Source organism: Cryptomeria japonica, chromosome 10, assembly GCF_030272615.1.
Source record: "Cryptomeria japonica chromosome 10, Sugi_1.0, whole genome shotgun sequence".
Taxonomy (NCBI): Eukaryota; Viridiplantae; Streptophyta; class Pinopsida; order Cupressales; family Cupressaceae; genus Cryptomeria; species Cryptomeria japonica.
The window spans coordinates 35,387,106-35,410,706 of record NC_081414.1 but is presented as its reverse complement, the minus strand read 5'-3'; the positions used below and the strand labels follow the sequence as shown (position 1 = coordinate 35,410,706).

Sequence of the window (23,601 nt, the reverse complement as noted above, 5' to 3'; positions counted from 1 at the left end):
CATTTAATTGAATCCATTCCACATACTCTCATATATAAACATCCTTTCTTATCCTTAGGAGCAAATCATTAGAAGAATATTTTGAACTGGTGCACTAAAATGAATCAAAATCTTCATATAATTCTCAAGAGCATTTGCACAATTGAAGCTTTTTTTTTTTTTTCATTATTGACATGACCATATAGCTTGCTCTATTCTAAGAGTTGACCTAAGAGAACTTGTTCCCTACATATTATGTGGCCCTCTAAAGGCGAATATTCATAAACATTGCTAGTCCAAGACAAATTTAGTGAAAAAAAAGTATGAACATATAACTAACATGATCAAATTTATATGACAAAAGATGGATTTGTTAGATGTGGAAAAAACCTACACCCATAAACTTGATCTCAAATAGAACACATAACTTACATTAATTCCAAAACACTAAAAAAAAAAATAAATAAATTATTTTTCTCTCATGGTTAAATTAAATATCCGTATCCATTTAACATTCAAATTAGAATTAGATAGATTTAATTTATGCTTGGAGAAAGGTATTTTTCCCTCACAATAGTCAAAAGTTTTTAAGGTCCATAAAGGTTTTTAATAGAAAATGTTTTGAGGTCCATAAATTGAGACAAATTTAAAATTCTTGATTATTAGAGTTAAAATCGGCAGTATTTAACAAAAACGGATAACATACAATGAATTACGAATGCTTGAATTTTGACGAAGGGCTTTCCAGATTCCCGCTGTGGATGTTGAATTTATGTAAGGAAATAAAATGATAAAGGCGAAGAAGGATTAGCGGGTCCAGATTTGGTCGGGAAGGCGGTGGAAGCTGCGCTCTCCCCACTCCACAGTGCACACATCTCATCTTTATCTCAGCCGTACGATTTAACGTACGCTGCATCTGCACACATCTCATCTCATCTCATTATATTATCATTATCGTTCTTTTCCTGCATCACACTAGGGTTTGCCTAGTCAGATTATTTTCTTTTTCATTTGCTCTCAGCCTGAAATAGACCCATCTCCTGCATATCCCCTTGATAACATAATATTCATACTTTTTCTACATTTTCATCAGGGAAAGATTCACAAGACATTCACCACACTGTGAGGTATGACTTAGATCTCCTCTTTACTGATTGTGTTACTGGCTTTTTAGAAAATATAATTGGGGATTTCTTGTTTTTTATTTTGTGCTTTTTGAAGCTGAAATGTGAGTATTAGGGTGCTTGAGATTAGAAAGTCTATTGCGGGTTCGCTACGATAAATGTTTTTGCCGGTTTGTGTACATCAAAATTCGATTGTTTATAAAAAGTTTTTTTTTTCCGTTGTATCTAGGGTTTTAATAGTGTATGGTAGATGCAATTCATTGGATTTTGTGAACTTTTAGGGTAACTTTGTTGTTTTGCGACTGAAACATTTTTTCTGATGGAGATGGGATTTCAGGTTTTCGGAATCATTGTTTTGTGGCACAGTCTTAGTTTTTAGCTGGGGATGATCCAAAATTAGGGATGCGAGTCTGAGGTTTATCAGTTTCAGTGTAATTAATATTGTGCATTGTGTAATACAAAATTGGGGCTTCGAGGGCCCAGGGCTCTAGGGTTTCCGATGCAGGTTTGGGTTTGATGCAGTTTCGTAATTGTAATTATTTCATTTTGGTATATTATTGCCTGGTTGGGATTTAGATTTTGGCTTTTGAAACAGAAATGGGGTTTGGATGGTTTCAGGGCTGTTGTTTTGTGGTGAGAGCTTCCCTAGCTTGGCTCTTTTGAGGCACAGTCTCGGTTGTTAGCTTTTCTGGTCTGTTTAGGGAGAAATGTTGTGGTCCTCTTGTTTGTTTAATGTATATTTTTTACTCCACGAAGGAATTTAGGATGCAGTAGAAAGTAGGGACAATCCAAAAACAATAGTATCGGCTTTTCATCAATCATTTATTGGTGGCCTGTCTCATCTTAATGCAGATCGATTGAAGAAACTGTCGGGTTTTTACAACCATGGAGGATTTGGATTCAAAGAAGGAGCGATTGCAGAAGGCCTTTGTTGATCTGGATGAGCACAGAGAAGCTTTAACTAAGTGTACAATCCAATGGAAGGAATTAGAGGAGCATTTTGCTTCACTTGAGATGAATGTTCAGAAGAAGCTTGAGGATTTGGAGGAGAGAGAAAGAGCTTTTGAGGTCAAGACAAAGGAAACCCAAGATATTTTGGATAAACGCGAGCAATCTATTGCTGCTAAAGAGCAGGCCTCATTAGCTCGTGTGCAGGAACAGAAGGATGCTGCCCTTGCTGCAATTTTTGAAGAACGGCAGAAGTTGAAGGAAGAGTCATGTGATGGGGCTGAAAAGAAGCAGCCTACAGATGAAGATAGTAAAAAGCAATCAGACAAAGAGAAAGCAAATGGTCGTGTAAATCCTGATGTTCCATCTACTGATGATAGAGCAGAGGTTAATTCCAATAAAGAGGCTGGGACAAGTCCCAAATCGAAATCAGACGCAAAGGCACAGGCTCAGGTTCGCTCTGAGTTGAAAACCTTGTGTGAATCTATGGATTCTAAGGGGCTTGTTAAGTACATTGTGGAGCATAGAAAAGATGCAGCTGGACTCCGTAGTGAGGTTCCCTCTGCATTAAATTCTGCCATTGACCCATCAAGGTTAGTATTGGAGTCCTTGGAGGGCTTTTATCCGCCTGAACTGAAGTTGCCTGGTAACCAAGGAGACAAAAAAGAGTCTGGACTTCCGGCTCAACGTCGCGCCTGTATATTATTGTTGGAATCCCTTATTACAGTTTTGGCAGATCCTGTTTTGGGTGTCGAACATCCAGTTGTGCCATCCAATATAAAGGAGCAAGCCAAAATGATTGCAGATGAATGGAAGTCCAAGATAGACCTTGAGGGAGATGCTGCCAATGGCAATTCTTTGGAGGCGCAGGCTTTCTTGCAACTTTTGGCTACTTTTGGAGTAGCATCAGAGTTTAACCAAGATGATCTTTGCAAGCTTGTTCTTGCAGTTGCACGACGGCGGCAGACTCCTGAACTCTGTCGTTCCCTTGGACTTGCATCAAAAATGCCAGGTTGGTTGATTGAGTCCCTGTAAAATCAGCCAGAATGGCTATATCAACGGGGTTTTCCCTCCTTTGGTTGCAGGAACATTTCTGTTTCTTCAGTAGATAGCACAGGTTTTATTCTTTTTGTGTTTTACCTGTTTTAAAATGCTGATTTCTTTGTTTTATATCTACTTGGCTTGTATTTTTCTGGCCCAATCATTGAAATTTTCTTGAGAGATCAGCTCTTTTTTATAGTTTTATTATAGACATAGGTTGAGCGAAAGCTTGAACTTAACGAGCTTGGTGGTTATATGACTACGCCACTTTAATTCCTTGTAGAGTCATTGTAGTCTCAACTCTCTACTATTGTTAGGTTGGTTTTCTGCATTGTGAATCATTGAAAAATGTCAGAAAGAACTCTAATATGGTTAGAAGAATAATCTGAGTGAGTAGGGTTTTTATATTTTCTATTGTCTACATTGTACTATTGGACTTTAAAGTTGAAGTTGATCATTGCTGCTACTCTAGACTCGTGCTTGTAAATTGTATTGCAGGTTCAGGTTTTCCTGTTCTGTATTTTTTCAGCACTTCTCATTCCATATGTATCACCTCTCTCAAGGCTTACTATACATATTTCAACTGTTTAATGCAGATCTTGTGGAAACCCTAGTCAATAGCGGAAAGCAAATTGAAGCTGTTAATTTTTCTTTTGCATTTGGGTTGACAGAAAAGTTCCCACCTGTTCCTTTGTTGAAGGAATATTTGAAGGATGCTAAGAAAGCCTCCCAGGCAAGTATAAAAAGTGGGAATAACTCTACTGCTGCACAGGTATGTTTTGTCTTTGTTGCTGAACAATATAAGCTATACTATTTAATATATTATATGTGATTTGTCCTTTTTACCAATATCATCATGTGTTACCACAGAATGAAGCAAACACAAAGGAGCTTTCAGCTTATAGAGCTGTAATCAAGTGCATTGAGGAACACAAACTTGAATCTCAGTACTCACCCGACAGCCTTCAAAAACGTGTAGCCCAGCTAGAGAAAGCCAAGGCAGACAGAAAAAGGTCTGCAGGTGCAGTTAAGTCTCAGCCTAAACGCCCTCGTGCTAATGGAGGAAATGTTGGTGCTTATGTGGCTCCTCTAAGTGCAGCTGAAAGATCTCCAGCTCTGTATGCTGCATCTAATACTGCAGACAGGAGTTTCTATAGACCCATGGATAGAGTCCAGTATTCTGGTGCAGCTCCAGGTGTTGCTTCCTACAACCTACAAGGTCAGAGTCCTTATGACAGGTCAAGCCAAGGCATCTACAGTACAGCCTATGGCATTGGAAACAGGAGTCCAGTTTCTCTCTCAAGGTCTTACATGTATCCCTCAGATAATATGGGCGCTTCCTTGTTGGGTTCTGGTTCTTACAATTCATCTACTAACTATAGCCATCATTTTGGTAGTGGCCTGCCTCCTCCCCCTTCAGCTTATCAGTCTTCATTTATCCATTAGTTAGCTTTGCTTCTTTATCTTGTTGAAAAGCAGGCTATGAATTAATGATGTGCTCAAAACCTTTAGCATACGGAAGTTAAATCCCAGTTCTACTTATCTTTAAGAATCAAGAATGAATTTCAGCTTTAAGTGAGGCATTCTGACACAAGAAATTTTGTTTGGCAACATGTTTGCATGATGAAGGATCTGAACAGTATTTTATTTGCTTAAAGGTGTTTTACTACTTTTCTATGCTATCGTGTACATTTTTCCTGTTATTTGTAGTTTAGTGTTTACATCATGAATTTGAGTTCATGCTTGTTTTTGAAAGAGCATTTATTTTAAGGGTGTCTAGCAATGTTCCTTCTAATTAATACAATTTAGTTTATAGTAATGTCTTTGCTTTTTGGATATCACAATAAAGGATTAATTATATTCACTCTGCTTTTAAAAAAAAATATTACATTGAATAAATTAAGGGTGTCTTGCAGTGTTCTTATTACTAATTCATTTTGGTTTATAATAATGTCTTTCCTTTTTGGATATCACAATAAAAGGATTAATTATATTGACATTGTTTTTTTTAAACTATTGCATTGAATTAATTATGGAGGCTCCTACATAACTGCATAGAACTTCGGTACTTAAATATGCAAGAAAGTGGGACGGGAAATATCTTTCTCATGAAATTTTTGAGAACTTGACGTATAAAGAGTTCTGTTTCAATATTGGTCCTCGTTTAGGCGAAAAGAGTGTTTGGTGAAAAGTTGAACTTTTTGGTAGGATGATCTAGTAAAACATTTATTTGCGGGGGAAGTTTTTGAGACTAACTAGTTATGTTTGTACGGTAAAATTTTGTGACCGACTATCTGGCTATTTGTAGCTGAAATTTAGAAGCTAGGGGTAACTCATGTTATTAGAAAATAATCTGCAAACATTTTTATGAATAGTTGTTTTCTGGTTGGTAGTAAATTTGGCAAGCAAATCCCCCGCACTCCTATTCCCCCCATCCCCCCTGCTAATTAGTTTTGAATTCAGAATGATGCACATTTCCTTTTGATCATAATGATGCACATTTTATTAGAAGTGAAACACTACATTAGGATGATCTTTTCAACGTTTTGCTTTTGGTTTCTATCCATCTTGAGGAGAGAGAGAAATCAAACTATAATGAACTCAGAAGTTGCAGGTATAATGAGTTAGTAGTGTTGAAACAGAAAATATTTAATATTGCACATAATGGTGCTCTCTTCAAGCATTAAAAGCACAAAGGAATTTCTATCGTCGGAAATTTTGTGGATAGGAATAAATTTGTATTGCTAGTTGGCACAATCCTTATTGAAGATATCGAGTTTCTACAATTCATTAGATTTGTAAGAGCACTTTATGGATTAGATTGTGTGGTAGTTTTTGCATCAACATTTCGAATCATGTTCCATGATCCATCATCAGGATGACTGAGTACTATCAGAGAACAAAATTAAGTGTTATAATCTTTATTGTGATATTAAGTGCAATGAGAGGTGACATATGTGCTCAATTTCATCTGAGAGCACAATAGTAGTGATTGAGAGTAAGAGCAGAAGAATTATTTGTTAGATGTTAGCAGTGGAGGATGTTACATTATTTTAGAGGCTGACAATTCTATTATTTGGGTTTATGTTAATAGACTGGAAGTTATATGTTGTCTGAGGTATTTGTTGAAAGTCGTGCTCCTTTCCTGAATCGCCTTTATTAAATCTATCAGACTGTCACCAACTGGACTCAAATTGCCTTTATTAAATCTATCAGGCTGTCACCCTCAGGCTGTAACAAAACCATGCTTACAAAGAGCTCAAAATGGTTTGGTCGCTGTTGGGTGATCTCCAGGTACTAACATTTATTACTGGACTGTCATCCATTGTTTAGCATATGCCTAGGAGGGAACTTGGATACACGCCTGGGACCCCATTATTTTATTTTTTATTATTGAGCTCGCATCTCCTAGTAATTGGTTGGTCACTTTCATTGCCTCGCCTAACAAATTTGGTAGTAACTGGCATGGCCCCTTTGATTAATTTGTAATTGTGCATGACAACAATTGTTGGCGTGGCTAACAATGTGAGGATATGAGACGTGACATGAAACAGTTATTGGTGGTTGACATTGTGACGATATGAGACGTGACATGAAACGGCTGCTAGCTTCCTTCCATTCCCGCAAACTGAGTGAGTTTTAAAATTGTTTCTATCCTCTAAAAAAATTCCATGTTGCCACGTTTGTGTGCATGTCTGGAAAACACACATTCACAAGACAACAAAATAGGATAAACAACAGGACACGCGATGTGAAAAAAAAATTCAAGACCAAAAGATAAGAATGGACGACAGAATATGCTACGTGCAAATTACTTTCAAGGGAACAAAATAGGGTATAGACAACAGGATACGCCCCATGCATTTATTTTGCATTATCATGCATGATGTGAGGTCTAGTTGAGATTGATGCAATCATATGTAGGATAACCTGCAAGCCAATGAAGTTATTTTTGGGAGTATTAAGGAACACGTCATTGATTTTTATAAGATTATTATGAAGGGTAAGGTTTAACTGATGTTTTTCATTTTTCTATCTCTCTTTCCTATAAAACACCTTATGATAGAAACTGTAATTGGTTGCTAGTAATCATTTTATGGAAAATTAACGATCAGTTCTGCTAGTGGGGCTTCTTCTAACTCTTTCCAATTTACATGGTACTTGTAAAGACAATGCTTCATAGTTTGGAAAATTTGTGGTTACAAATAAAATTCTCCTTTTCAAGAATATTGGGCTGTCTTAAATTTCTGCCCTATTTAAATATCTAGGTTAATAAAATGTGTAAAGCAATAAAAAATAATCTAGACAGACAAATTAGGATCAATATTAAATGATTGAAACAATTATTATAATAAATATGAACCGGCCCCCTATTTGGGTATAGAGTTTGACCGTTGATAAAAATGCCATGATGGAGATGTTAGGGCTCTGTTTCTTTAAATGTCGAATGATGATTGTCACTGACTTGTAAAATTTGATTGTTGATTGTTGATTGTTGATTGTCTTGGTTATTTCTTTTAGGTACATGGGTGATTTTTTATGTGTTGACCTTAACTTGGTGTAAAAACTTGAACTTGTAGACCTGATTTGGTAGGATTTTGCTGTCTAAAGCTAATTTGCTTGTCTTTATGCTAGGGATTTGATAAGAGAGGCAACGTTTATAAGCACCTTTATAATATTTTAATTTGTGAGAGTTATGTTCCTCTTAGATTCAATGTCACTAGATTGCAGTTGAGAAGTGGGTTAAATATGTTCATAGAATGATGATACACTACTAATGTGATATCTTTTGGCCACTTAATTTAATTCATGAATGTGCATTCTAGCTATATTATATGTTACATTTGTATTAATGACCGTCTTTAAATACACCACCCTAGCAAGCAATTTGAAATTATTTATTTTAGTTGACTCACGACTAGTGAAAATTGAATGAAATGAACTTAAATTTTTGAATTCAAATGTTTGGAGTTTAGATCCACGTGTGGAGATGGTTTGCATTGAATTCATATGTGGCCTTGAATTAGGAAAGGAAACAGAATATTACATGATTGAATTCATTTAATATTTTGTTTCCATATGCACAAAGTTTGGGCTTTAGTTCCATATGCCTATCGTGACCCTCCCCAAAACGTTATTTATTTTTTGTATTCTAACATGGATAATATTTGTATGAGTCAATTTTGATATTGTGACATTAGAAATTAGTTAGTAGAGTTAAAGTTTTCATTTATTATGATTATGTATTTGAATTTTGCTAGGGATGGATTTGTTGATTTTTGTCTTGTGTGATATTTCTAATAGAAGTGGAATTCAAGATCACTACTTAAGTTGCAATGTAGGTTCTAGAGTGGGACTTCCAAGCAACTAGTTATATTCTTTTACCTCGTTGGTATGATCAAGATTCGTTGCTTCACCATTTTACATAGATGATTTTGTGTTGTGGTCACAATGATGATATTCAGTTATAGTTGGTTAATTACATTTGATGAGTTTTATTGATTTATTTATCGATTTGGTGTTATTGTCAAGTATCGAGGTTGATTGCCTAAGTCCTAAGGTTATTACTTGTGACATCTAAACCTAAATTATAAAATATAAACTATCCTAAATGTAAGCCTACTTTAATCTCCACTATGAGGGGCCATGGGATGATTGTGGATTTAATTGCAAAAAAACATTTAAATTTAAAGCTCATAAGGAAATGATACTTCACATTTATGCCACAATTTATTGTCCCTACAAAATGACATGCTAAGACATCATAAGACATTATGAAGTATCTAGTGTTCATTGTAAGGTTACCATATACCTTGAAGTGCTTGTTAAAAATACATGTTTTCAAACCTTTGATATCTTAAAAGAAATTCAAGTTTTCATAGCTATGTTTGCAGTTGAATTAACAACATTTAATAAGATTATTTATGTATAATAAATTGTAGGTTTTAAAAGACCATTCTTTGCAATCAACATTTAATTTGTCCAAATATAGTTTAAAATCCAAGAAAAGTGAGAAAGCAATAAAAGAACAAACTCGGTTCACATTTTCATTGTCTCATCACGTGAATATCAATTCTTTCTTATTTTCCCCACCCAATCTCAAAACCTTGTATCTTTTCCAGCCTACATTTCATTTGTCCAATTTTACTTTAAAACCCTAGACGAGTGAGAAAGCAATATAAAATAGTGTTGGTTCACATTTTCACTAACTTGCCATGTGAATATCATTTCTTTACTTTCTCCCTCAACTGATTCAAAACCCGACGTGTTTTCCCACTTGCATTCCATTTGTCTAGTTTTACTCTAGGACCCTTGCCAAGTGACATACCTAACAAAAAAAGAATTGGTTTACATTTTCACTGACCCATCACAGAAATATCATTTCTTTACTCTCTCCCCAACTCGATTTCAAAACCCTATGTGCTTTCCAACTTGCATTTCATTTGTGCAATTTTACTTTAAAACCTTTGCCAAGTGAGAAACTAGTAAAAGTAGTAGATTTGGTTAACATTTTTATTGACCCATCATGTGATTTTCAATTGTTTATATTATCCTCCAATACAAAGTTAATAATTCATACTACTCCCCATGGACTCCACCCTTTACCTTTAAACAAAACACCGTGTGTTTTCCAACATGCACCCACTTCTTGTGTCTATTTTTAAAAACTGTGCAACAAAAAAAGAACCAGTTAAGCATATTTAGTCATTTGTTACCTTAACATCGTTTGTTTACTCTTCATTGTGGAATCCACCATTTTCTTTTCAACAACAAAACATACATTTTCAAAACATGCAGAGTTTTCAAGCACACATTGTTTTTGACACCGACCTTCTACATTTGAATAACAAAAAATTACATAAAAAATATAAGGCTTCTACATTGAAGTTGTTTATTTTCCTCCTCATTGATTATATTCTGTGCCAAAACCTATCATCACCTTTCATTTCATGCCTTCCATCACATCCACTGTCACAAAAAAAAAAGTACTTGTTGACGAGTCCCTCATTACAATGGTATGTAGTATTTTATATGGTGATATGTATGTATTGATGTCTTAGACATGCCATTTGTAGGGAGAATAGCCACATCCCCGTTTTATATGGTGATATGTATGTATTGATGTCTTAGAAATGTTGTTTTGTAGGGAATAGCCACATCCTTGTTTTATATGATGATATGTATGTATTAATGTCTTAAACATGCCGTTTTGTAGGGAGAATCGTCACATCCCACATTTATAAATTTTACCATGAAAAGAATGATATTGATAATATTTACTTGGATTGAAAAAATCATGTTAAACTTAGGCTAGAATCATTGTTGATCATGGGTAAGAGGAGAAACTAGAATTTGTTTGTATTTTAAAAGATTAGTTTTGACTTCTTTTTAATGTGTTCTTGGAGAATTTTGAGGTTATCGAAAATTCATGCCCAAATTTCTATGTGATTTTTCATTGTGCAACTGATATAATGAAGTTATTTTTGGCATTCTATCCTTGTAAAAAGTATGAAAGCTTGGGTATTTACGAAGAAAGCTTGTTTTAATAGAGGTCTATTGAGGTTTGAATGTGAAATAAGGTTGAAATTTTGAATAATAGTGGGAATCCATCAAACTTGATGCAAAAGATTATGGTTTCTTTAATTGTAGAGTTCTAATATTCATCTTCGGGCATCCCCATTTCTTTGGTATGTATGTTTTGATCCACTTTGCTTTTTAAACACTAAAATTAACAGAGATATGTTCCCTAGTAAATAAGTTGTATAATTTTCACAATATATGCATGTATACAAAACACATAATCTTTGAGTTGTTATTTTTCTCTAATAAAATTTGGTCATGTTTTGTGTGTTTCCTCCACATGTAAATTGCAGATATTCCATTTTGTAGATGAATATTCTTATATTTGAAATGATAGTAATAGTTTTGGCTTGTTTGTGTCTTCATTGTACTTCATATTTCATTATAAACTCTTGAGAGCCTGATAGGTAATTTTCATTTAGAAATCAATTTATTATAGCTTTTGGGCGATTGAGTTCTCTAGACACCTAAAATTGTCCTAGCCTAATTAAATAAATTTTATCCTAAATCTTCTATTAATTAAATAGATTATTTATTTATTTAATTAATTCATTTATCTTCTTCTAGCCTTTCCCTATTTATTTAAATTATCTTCTCCCTAAATTAAATAAATATTTTATTTATTTAATTGGTCCCACTTCCTCTATTAATTAAATACATTTTTATTTATTTAATTAATTCATTAGCTTTTTCACTCTATGACACATGTTATTTATCTCTTAATTTTTCTCTACTTGCCCCCTTCATTATTTTATTAGTTTTCCTACCTACCCTCTAATCCTAGCTAACCATTTATTCTTTCACCTCTTAATCCGATCCCTCAATTTTCTAAGGTGTTCTCTATATAAGAGGATTCCCTCATCCTTATCAACCCTAATAAGCAATCTAGCAATCTGACAATCTAGTATTGGAGCTTACTTTTTGCGTTCTAGCATTCTTATCTTACATCCATCATATTTAAAATCTCCATTTTCTCATAGCCTTTGTGAGTGCTTCTGAGAGCAATATTATCACAAAACACAAATCTTGAGGAATAGGAGTGCAATGGAGTATTTTTTCTCTGTAGCATGCATGTGTGTTTCTATGCAGATTTTGGTCTGCATTGTGTGCATTTTGCAGGTACTCTATTGAGGATGTTGAAATAAATGTGGATCTTGTCCCATAAGATTTCAGATATATTTTTCTCCATCCACAAGTTCCTCTAGAGGCTTTGGCTTGAATTTATAACTATGATTTGTCATTGATAGGGTGAGTTTAAATTCTCATTATTACATTTAGATACAAAGTGAATCCTTTCTTGGTTTAATATTGATTGGAAATGGGCATTGAGTAAGGTTAGTACGGGTTTATAGATCCATGTTATGTAAAGTGAGTTTCATTAGTGATTGTAAGGTTATATTGAATTTTGAGTTTTTATTGTCACCCTATAATCTCTTAAGATAGGGGTAATATGACCTTGTCACTTGAGCACTAATTAGGATGCCTATGGGTGATTGTAAGGTTATATTAAATTTTGAGTTATTATGAAAACCATATACTTTCTTAAGATAGGAGTAATCCAACCCTACCACTGGAGCACCATTTAGGTTCCCTAGCTTAGATGGTTGGAATCCTTAGTTTGTTGGCTAGTTCATATGGTTTATTGCTATAATTTTCGTTATAGTTACCTAAGAGTACCAAAGGATTTTAACCCCTTTAGATTTGTGGCATGAATACAACCTTCTTATATTTCCTTATGTTTTTTCAAGGTGAAGGTCTAGGATCAAATGAAATGGCATAGTTTCCTTCTTATTTGACTTTTTTATGTATGGTGAATTGATGTTTGTTGATCTTGTGACACTAATAATTAACTTTGTAAGTTTCTTGGCTTGAAGTTTGGCTTACGATAACCAAAACTTCCCTAATATGTGGTCATTATTTGTAGAAATGGAAATGGGATTATTGAGGACTTCTTTTTGGTACTATTCCATGGGTCTTCATTGTTGGTGTGATGCTTTAAATGTGTAACATGATACAAACTACTAAATAGCCACAAATCTATTCTAGAATGCTATCTAATCTAAAACACACTAAATGAAAAAATAAAGAGAGAGTGTAAGTGATGATAAACAATAAAGTTTATACTTGCATGATATTAGCTACTCCCATGGGTTCCATTTTGTTCTATCTTTTGTGATCTAGTTGTTGTTGTATGAATATTGCTCTCAGAATAGTGCACTTATGGTTTCAAGATGACAACGCAAGAATGGACTTTTGTGGTGTATGGAATGCAAAATGGATTTTAAATCCTATGAATGCAATGATAATGGATATGAAAGGATGGATATGTTAATGTGATAAAGTTGATGATGTTGGTAATGAAGCTAATGTTCTAATGCTTAAGCTATGATGCAAATGAGGGAGAGCCAAAGGCACACTTTTAGAATTTCTTTGCTTGCTTGAAAACTAGAATTCTTGAATGCTCTAAAAATGCACTAGTAACTAGCCTATAATGCAAACTGAAGGCTTCCTTTTATAGACTTTTGAGGGCTTGATCTTAGGTGTCATGAGATCAATGACAGAGAAGAAGTCATCAATGAAGTGTATGGCTAGGATTGAATTAGTTAGGTGTTGAAAGAGAAAGGAGGAGAATGTTCCTCCTACATTGGCAAGGTGGAGGGATAGGTGGAAGAATGAGACACGTGTCATGATGCTCACCTTGACCAAGGAATGAAGAAGATGGATTAGGACTCTGGTTCATTAAAGTTTAGAGAAAGACTAATAATTTATAAGACGCTTGGCTCATGATTCAACTTTCACCAAGGTGAGGTGGAAAGACAATTAGAGAGGAAATAGGATGAGTGGAGGAAGAATAGGATGTGAGATGCCACATAAGATTCCACTTCCTTTTGACTAGGGAGGATGTTGAAGCTAATTAGCTAATTAAATATGAATAATATTTAATTATTTTAGCCACGTGGTGATGAGGTGACATGATGATGTGGGAGGTGAGATGTAAAGGTGACATGGATTTTAGGATTGAAGACTTAGCTTAGATGGATAATTAAATAATTTAGGATTATTTAACTAGGATAAAATTTAGAAGAATTTAGATTATTTAATTAAATAATTAATATTTAATTAATAACGTTTTAGAAAAATAAGACAATTGAATCGAATAATAAATTATTTAATTTATTTAGTGATAGAGGAATAAAACTCGTAAATAAATCATTAATATTTATTTAATTATCTCTAGTCATTTCTAGGTGTATACATTTTGCCCCTCTTTGAGACAATGTGTTTTGTCATGTTGTTTCAGAGGAAAATAAATCAAGTCTCAATTTACCCCTAATGTCAATATGATGTAGATGATATGCCCCCTCGAGAGATCGATTAGTGAAAAATTTGAAAATTTGGGGTGAAGGATGAAGAAGGTTGAGCGATCTCATGAATGAGAAAGTATAAGTAATGGGATAAAGAAAGTAGGTAGAAGTAGGCTCCAGATTGGTGAATTGATGCACCAACAATAATAGTCAGTACACCTCCAATTAGGGTTAAATGGGGTATATATAGAAAGGTTGGGTCCACATCCAAGTCATTTTCACACGTGGACTTTGGAGAGTGATTGGTGGGAGAAGAGTGAGTGAGCAAAGCAAAGTGTTGTCAGCGAAGATGGTGATTCTGATACACAAACATTGTTTCGAGTGCGTCTGTCACTTCGAGCGCCTCGAGGAGTATAGTCTCCCAGTACGTATATTTGTACTTTGGTTGATTTTGAGCATTTAATGCTAGGTCAAAGTTTTTGTTTTTGAATGCACAATTTTTTTTTAGCGCTTTTATTCAATCTTTTAGTGCTTTTGCTCTAAAATTGCGCATATAAGGTATTAAGTAGCGCTTTTGAATCATTTTGTAATGCATTTGTTAAGAAATAACACATTTTTGTTGTCTTTTAGTGCTTTTGCGATTTTAGCACATATGCTCTGTGTTTTAATGCCTTCGTTAAGATTTAGTGCTTTTGCAATTTTGGTGCATATGCATGATATTTTAACGTTTTTGCATGATAAAATGACACTTATGATTTAGTTGCATAGATTTGTCGGTTTCATTGATAAGTTGACATTGATGGCAGTCAACTAATAGGGTTTCAGTGAGATTGATGGAATCTTCAAAGCACTTATAGGTTAGGTAGTTGTGTACTTGGTAGGTTAAATAGGATAGATGTAACTTGTGTGATGATTAACACCTATAGCTATTGAGTAATTGTAGGAGGATTTAGATATCATGATGTCTATGGAGCAATTCCTAAAGATAATATTTGGGAGTTAGAAGTGTGTAGGCTCGTGTGATATTTTGTATGTGATGTACATGCCAAAGATTCAGATGAACAGAGGATTGTTAACTGCACTTGTGGAGAGGTGGCATAGTGAGCATAACACCTTCCATTTGCCTATTGGTGAGATGTTGGTGACATCAGAGGATGTATATAGGATTTTGAGAATACCCATATTAGGTGAGCTAGTACAGTATGATCATCATGAGAGAGGTCGTACTATGACATTACGTAGAGTTTTTTATGATGAGGACATAGAGGGTCTAGAGGTGAGATGGGATGATATGGTAGAGTATTATGAGCCCTTGCCCTCAGTACTAGCAGGTTTGATTGGAGGCTTCATATGCCTAGGTAGGAGATCATGTAGACTACCTATTGGATGGGGACATATCTTAGAGAGGATGGTGATAGATGGGACCTGATATGCATGGGGCATTTTCTTATTAGCACATTTATATCATGATATTCATCAATTTCTCTATGATAGGACAACTAGTTTGTTAGTCGGAGTCATGTTACTACAGATTTGGTCATGGGAGTTGTCTGAGGTGAAAAATGACGACAAACTATTGCAAAACCACAAGGATCCAACTACAAACAATCTTAGTTCCACAATAAAAGATTCACCATACACCAATGAAGAAACCTAAGAACATGCAAATTAACAAATTGAAACAATAATACCATTCACATGTCAAGTAGGGTGTGATCTCCATTGTCTCCTATATCCATTGATCTCGTTTGATATATTTGCTCTCAAATTTTGTATTGTGCACAAGAGCTCAACAAAGAATGAATTGTGATTGTAAAGTTGCTTGATTGCTTGAAGGCTTGATAAAATGCATTAGGATTGGAAGGATAAAAGAATCTTCTTATATAGAAGACCCTTTAGAAAATGAAGGGATAATATTAAGAGGTGAAAAGATAAATGGTTGGCTAGGATTAAAAGGTAGGTAAAAGAAATAATAAAATAATAAGAGGGTGGGTAGAGGAAAATTAAGAGATAAATGACATGTGTCATGAAAGGAAAAAGCTAATGAATTAATTAAATAAATAAAGATTTATTTAATTAATAGAGGAAGTGGGACCAATTAAATAAATAAAACATTTATTTAATTTAGGAAAAAAATAATTTAAATAAATAAAAAATATTTATTTAAATAAGCAAAGGCTAGAAGAGGATTAATGAATTAATTAAATAAATAAAACTCTATTTCATTAATAGAAAGCTCATGATAAAATATCTAAATAAATAAAATATTTATTTAATTAAGCTACAGAAACATATTGCAATTATATAGCTGGTGTGCATGTGGTTCACAGGAGCAAGACAACCATATATTTATGCTTATCATGATTTAGTATCCCAGCCTAAGCTGGGAAAGCTGGAGTATTGGAGGCATGTGATGGATAACATTTATACAATGACATGGAAACCGTATGTAGATTGTGAACCATGGGAGGACAATGATTTATATTTTCCAGTCATGATGGTTCATAGGGCAGACACCCTATGTTATAGAGAGGTACCTAATTACTCATGTATACCGACAATTTGGCGGGACATAGGGGATGCCCCAAGGCACAACAGAGTATGCACGAACATACAAGGAGAGATCAAATTGGGGTCCTTATGTATCGTTCGAGATAGAACGGGCCAAGTTTTTGTCACTACCATTATAAACATGGGACTTACGACCTCATGTGATAGATGCCAAGATGACACCAGATTATGTACAATATTTTGTAGAGCATCATTTTCCTACACTCACAGGTCCTAGAGAGATTCCTACCAGATTCGATGATGATGATGAGGATGATAGATCGAGCAAGAGGAGGCACAAAGGTGCACAACAAGGAGGGGAAGATGATGGAGATGGGGGTAGGAGATGTAGAGGCGGGAGGGGTGGAGGCAAAGATGGAGGAGATGATGATGAGGATGGAGATGAGGGACCATAGTTGGTTCGAAAAGGAGAGTAGCCAAATTCCCTCCTCTGATACAGGCACATGATCAGCCAGTGGCATAGGTCCAACAGCTCAAAAGAGCCCAGCCTGGTGAGGCTTTGAGATGGAGAGATTGCAGCCTTAAGAGCCCAGATAACACAATTACAGGCACAAATGATGCAAATACCTCATCTTCAGAGAGATACATGATCTTACAGTTGAGAGGGTTACCTCTATTGAGTTCTATGGTAGGGCAGAGACATTGATATATTAGTTACAACAGAGTGCAACTCATGGGACCATTGGCGACACCATCAGAGAGATGGTTTTGGTTGGGAAGGAGATACTCTATTGGAGATCTTTATATGAGCAAATAGTACTTCTTGACCAAAGAGTTGAGAGTTTTGTCGAGACTTCGCATGGGAGATCAAGGCGTGCATGTACTGAGAGTGCAGGAGTCATGGGACCACATCCTCAAGGAGGAGATCCAAGGGCAGGTCCTTTGAGTGCGGTTCAATAGAGATCCACGACTTTAGGTGGCAACTGTTCATAGATGGTGACTTGATTGATTCATTTTTTATGTACCATATTTTGACTCGAGATACTAATGTTGATACTATCGTATAATTGGACATTTTTTTTTTTTTTTAATGATATGCTGAGGACATTGATGGACTCGATCTATGACTTTTATGAGTTGCTTTTATTAATGCATGTTATGTGATGATACCTATGATGATGATGATGTTTCATGATTTAGATGATGATATGATTTCTATGCATGCATGCTTATGATGATGACCTATTCATGATGTTATTATATTTATCGCATGATGATTTTATATAATGATGTTCATTTAAGATATTGATGATCACATGATTATTATGGATGTTTGATTTTGATAGATTACAATTTATTACTTATGTGATGATGGTGACGTTATAAAGTGGTTTGTATGTGCATAAGATATACATGAACTTATATAGGAGATGAATATGAGATTTATTTAATGTTTATGTATAATGTTATTTAGTGATGTATGATGCCTTATATGATAAAATGAAATGGATGCATAGTATAGTAATAACACATATGTTTTATATACAATCTATTATGATCCTATATGTACATGATTGACTTGTTTATATGATGACATAGTTAACGATAACAATCCTTGGTGGACAGATATACATGTGAGATAGAAAATTATGATGAACTAACTACTATCTTGATGAAAAAATGGTGAAAACTAAATGGTTAAAAATTAACAAAATGAGAAACTAAAATGAAATGATATATATATTTATTTTATCCAAATATACTCAATCATAAAATGTTAATGACTTCAAGAGAAAAACCATTGATATCATACCATGAATAAAGGATAGCATTATGAATGAAAAATACTTATAATGAATGATAATAAAATGCAACACTTAATCTAAATGCATGTAATGAAATGTCATCTTGTCCCACATGTTTTTGTAGTAATTTTCATTATTGAGCTTTTAAAATGTTGTAAGAAGATACAAGCACCTAGGTATAATTAAACCAAGATGACCCGAGTATCTCTTACATGGATTTTGATTTAGCAAGTTAATACAAGCATCTAGGTATAATTAAACCAAGATGACTTGAGCATCACTTGCATGTATCAACAAACAAGAATTATACTTTTTCATGTTTAGACCCATAATATCCTCAATGATCTTTTACCAATCATGTCCTTAGACAAGTATCCAAATTACTAAAGTATAATCCATAGACAACAAACAAATAAAATAATCATGCTTCATCATAGCTCCTCTAGTCCCAGACATCCTCGAGTAGCATAGGAAACATGATAACAAAAATCAAGACACAACCATTGAACCTTCTTGTCATAGATATGTTTTCTTGTCATAACATATGTGATCATCCTAATAGATGTTTTGATGTGGATAGTTATAATCTAGTGCATGTCAATGTTAAATGTTCAATGTCAAGATTTTTGTTGAAATCTCATTGTTATGTCATTCCTTGTCTAGAGATAATATCGACATCCAGATTGTTATCCTCTGAAATGGGACATCAAGGATCCAATTCTAACCAGGTCGAGGATTTGACCCTAGTCGAGGAAAAGACCAATTTATTATGGATGGAAGGAATATGGAGGGATGGATGAAATTTTTTATTATGAAATGGATGGAACATGAGTAAGCCAACCATGATAGAAATTTATTGGTGGGATATATAAAGTGGGCATGGATAAGATATGGATAGGATTATTTTTATTAGGGATATGTACAAGGAATGCAAATAGGGTGTTTATTATGGATATGTTCAGATGGATAAGGTTAGGGATAGCATAATGGATAGGATTATGGATATATACAACAGTTGTGGATACAAATGAGGACTAGGATCCTAATAGACGAAGGAACTAGTTTATCACAAGTAGCGCCTATTTCCAAGTTTTCACCACTTGCTTTTATTGCACTTTTTATTGTTCTTTGATTGATTGACTGATTGATTTTGTATTTTTTTATTTTTTTGATGTAATATGTGAAAATTAGGGTTTCACCCAATTAAGATAATAAAAACATTATTTTTTCTTACGGACCATTAAATGAGGGAAATATAGAATTTGATAGATCTAGTCTTGGTAGATCTAGATTCTGATAAGATTCCAAGGGTTTTAGATATGCCTTTTCTTTCCCTTTAAATTGAATTGAATTAATTAAAGATGTTGATATTATGGTAAATGTATAGATATTGAAGATATTGGGCATAAACAATGAGCTAAAATCATCACACGAAGCCACAAACTTGGATTTGAGTAATAGATGAAGATTTGGATATGCTCCTTGAAATTCGACCTAAATTGTCGGGATTGTGGTGGTGGTCGCCATGGTCCTCTGAAATTCCCACCATAAAAAAGGGAACTTGGTTGTCTCTACAAAAACTATCGATCCTACCGAACACAACTCTGTACTTGTTCCTGCACATAGTGAAAGGGGAAATTGGCTGGGAATAGGGGTTTTCCTAAGTCAAACCTCGATTTAGGAATTAACCTTGAATGAAATAATGGAAACATATACCTTAGATATGCAATTCTTGTTGATGATGCTTTGCTTCTTGAATGCAATCACATATGTTGTATGAAATGGCATGAACATGACAAAATCCTAATCACACATACACACACATGCTTGCATATGAATGATGTAATTTTTCTCCACAATGACTGAATCAAGAATATAAAACCTTGAAGATCTCTAAAAACTACTTGATGATGAATGCTCCATGGATGAAAGAATGTCTGGAATTGATTAATTGGAGTATTAGAATGGATCAATGAAATTACCAAACATCTTTATATAGGGGTATCTAGGTCATTTACCAATTAGGTCGACCTCCAACAATCATGCAAAGCCACGAAGATGGATTCCCGTTAGAGAGATTGGACCCCTCCCCTATTTAAAAATTGTGCCCTACTAAGAGGGACCACAATAAAGCCCTAGGGAGAAGGGTACCCCTCCTAGAAGTCTATCAGTGGGTGTACCTGGTACCAAAGCTGGAGAGAAGGCACAAAATAGACCTAGATAGGCAATGAGGATAGGACATGCTAAAGTAGGGGCACAAACATGAGTTGTAAATTGGCCCGATGATAATTTCTGATGCTGCATTTCATTTTTTTGCATTTTTGCCCCTTGCATTAGGGTTTTCCAAATAATCAGTATAAATTTTTTGAAGATGCATATTATTGATGGGATCATCCAACAACTCACCTTCTAGTGTGGACAATTGATAAGCCCCTAATCCATAAGCAGCCACAATAACATAGGTACCAAGCCAATTTGATTCAAATTTCCCCTTCTTCTTACTATCCTGATGATTCCTTATATTCTCCTTAAGCACTAGATCACCAACTTGAAAAATGCGGGGCTTCACTTTGTGATTGTAACTCCTGGACATGTGTTGTTGGTAATATTTGAGATGATTCAAAGCATTTTGACGTTGCTCATCGAACAACTCAAGTTTGTGTAGTCTAGACATAAGATATTGTTCATTTGGAATTAAGCATTTTAGTGATACTTGAACAGAAGGTAACTCAACCTCTATGAAAAATATGACTTCTAAACCATAGACAAGGGCGTAATGTGTGGCACCTGTGGGTGGGTGGATACTCATGTGGTAAGACCATAAGGCAGAGTTTGACCAGACATTCCAATCATGACAAGCATAATTGACTATCTTCTTCAAGATTTTCAAGATTGTTTTGTTTGAAGCCTCGGCCTGTTGTTTCTTTGAGGGTAGAGGGATTAGAAAAGTGGTGTTGGATGTGGAATTTGTCACAAATCTCTTTAACATCCTAATTCTTTAAAGGTCTTCTATTATCAATGATAATAGAAAGAGGCATTCTATAACGACAAATGATATAACTCAGGATAAAGGAAACAACATGTTTGCCTGTGACAGTGGTGAGTGGAATGACTTCAATCCACTTTGTAAAATACTTTATGGCGGTTATGATGAATTTGTGGTTGTGTGAAGAGGATGGATGAATCTTGCCCACAAGGTCGAGTCCCCATTGACAAAAAGGCGAAGGAATTGCTAAAGGTTTTAGCTCTTGAGCCGGTGCATGTATAAGATTGCTATGTATCTGGCAATTCTTACACTTGCAAAATCATATGCATTTGTCTCCATACTTGGCCAATAGTACCATGCATGCATGAGTTTCTTAGCCAAGTAGGACCACTAGAGTGTGTTCCACAGATGCCTTTGTGAACTTTCTTTAAGACAATTTGATATTCATCATTTTCATGACATCCGAGGAGAGCACCATCGAAACCTTATCGATAAAGGCTATTGACAATTATAGTATAACAAGCATCTTAATAGATGAAGGTTCTTTCTTGGTTATTGGATAGGTCGAGTGGTAGGCTATTTTCTTTCAGGTATGTATAAATTTTGCCATATAAAGGGGAATCGGGTCCAACTAAATGACAAGTAATGCGAGATTTAGAATCTTCATATGTAGGAGTAGATAGTTTCTCTACCAAGAACTCATAACACACTTTTTTTTTTGGTATATCAAGGAGTGAGGCAATTGTTGCCATGGTATCTACAACTTTGTTGTCCAATATCGGTATTTGCTCAAAATGAATGTGTTGGTATTATGGATGTGTTGCATTGGTTTTGTCATTGATGTCAACACTTATCAACACTTATCTTTCTAAAGATCTTTGGTTATGTTCACCAGCAAGTTCAGTGACTTATGCACAGTCACCAGTATCTGGTTCACCGACAGGTTATATTGTTCACCGACATTGAGGATGACTTGTTATCATCTAGAGATTACTTGGTTATGTCGAAGACATGGTTTGGACACTTGGTTTTGGTGATTTGGTTATTGATTTAATCGAGTTGGCATATTTGTTGTTATTGGCAAATTGGTCTAGGTTATGAATTGACATGCATTATCTATCCCGAATCAGCACGACACATTATGGAGATGATTTATTGATTGATTATTATTGTAAATGCATTGAGCCGACATGATGCATCACATATTTCATTTGTAATTGATTTTATTGTAATATTCTTAGTGAGCCAACCTACACATTTGGTCTTAAGTTTTGGTATATATGTAAGATCTCATTTGTGAGATTATGTGGTAGAGGAATGTAATAAGGTATTATAAGGTTGTGATATTCGGTATATGCGAATATAAGAAGAGCTACTCACATAGACATCATTTGAAGATTCAAGGAAGGTTTGAAGAAGACAATCAGATCTTAACCGGTACTAAATCCAACATATGAAGATGCTATTTTAAGCAGTACATTATCATTGGATTTAACCATCCAATTGTAGTCAGCGTGACTCTCATTTTGTGATTGAGTAGTGAGCTCTAGGCAGTTGGCCTTTCTGCATGTGCAAACCCCATTTGTACACACATACTATCTGCAGTAGTATCATCTGATTGTGGGTAAGGTTTCCCACCGTGGTTTTTCCCCTTACAGGGATTCCACGTACAAATATATGTGTTATGTGTTGTGGATGTTATTTCTCTTTCTATTTCATGCATTATAATTTACCGGTAATGTTATTAACTGTTAAACTGTCAACCGACATTAAGTTTGGTTTACTGATATTATGCATCAAGTTTGATTAAGTTATATTTGGATTCAAATTGATAGACAACTGATTCACCCCCTCTCAGTTGCCTCTGGGTCCTACCAATTGGTATCAGAGCTAAGTCCTGTTTTGTAGAAGTTTAACAACTTGAGGAGATTCTATGACAACTAACTATTTCAGGAAGGACAATCTGAAACTTGATGGAACTAACTATGGTATATAGAAGATAAGAATGAAGACAAATCTGAATTGTATTGGAAGAGACATATGGGATGTTACAAAGAATGGCTATGTTGGTCCTACACAGACTCAACCTAATCCACCAAACTTGGCTAAAGATTAGGAGAATGATTGCAAAGCAAGAGAATCACTTTTGAGCACATTGTCAAATCAACAAATGATGGGATTATCAGACCGATCTATTGCTAAATCTATTTGGGATAAATTGGAGACATTGAATGAAGGAGATACCACTGTCAAAATTGCAAAACTAGAATGCTTCCGGGTCAGGTATGAAAATCTGAAAATGGAAGAAGATGAAAGAATTT

The 23,601-nt window shown here is 34.8% G+C and overlaps 1 protein-coding gene across 3 annotated transcripts; it reads left to right on the top strand.

Annotated features, from left to right (window-relative positions):
* Positions 1–675: 675 nt before the first annotated feature.
* Positions 676–4,769, top strand: LOC131038203 (FRIGIDA-like protein 3). Of its 3 annotated transcripts, XM_057970552.1 has the most exons (6): positions 690–884; positions 1,073–1,106; positions 1,441–1,608; positions 1,956–3,063; positions 3,689–3,864; positions 3,963–4,769. In XM_057970552.1, the coding sequence occupies exons 4-6, from the start codon at positions 1,989–1,991 to the stop codon at positions 4,536–4,538; spliced, it is 1,827 nt and encodes a 608-aa protein (XP_057826535.1). In that variant the 5' UTR covers positions 690–884; positions 1,073–1,106; positions 1,441–1,608; positions 1,956–1,988; the 3' UTR covers positions 4,539–4,769. The 3 variants fall into 3 exon arrangements, with proteins under 3 accessions (XP_057826534.1, XP_057826536.1, XP_057826535.1); XM_057970551.1 differs by lacking the exon at positions 1,441–1,608 and having other exon boundaries at positions 676–884; XM_057970553.2 differs by lacking the exons at positions 1,073–1,106; positions 1,441–1,608 and having other exon boundaries at positions 689–884.
* The last annotated feature ends 18,832 nt before the right edge of the window (positions 4,770–23,601 follow it).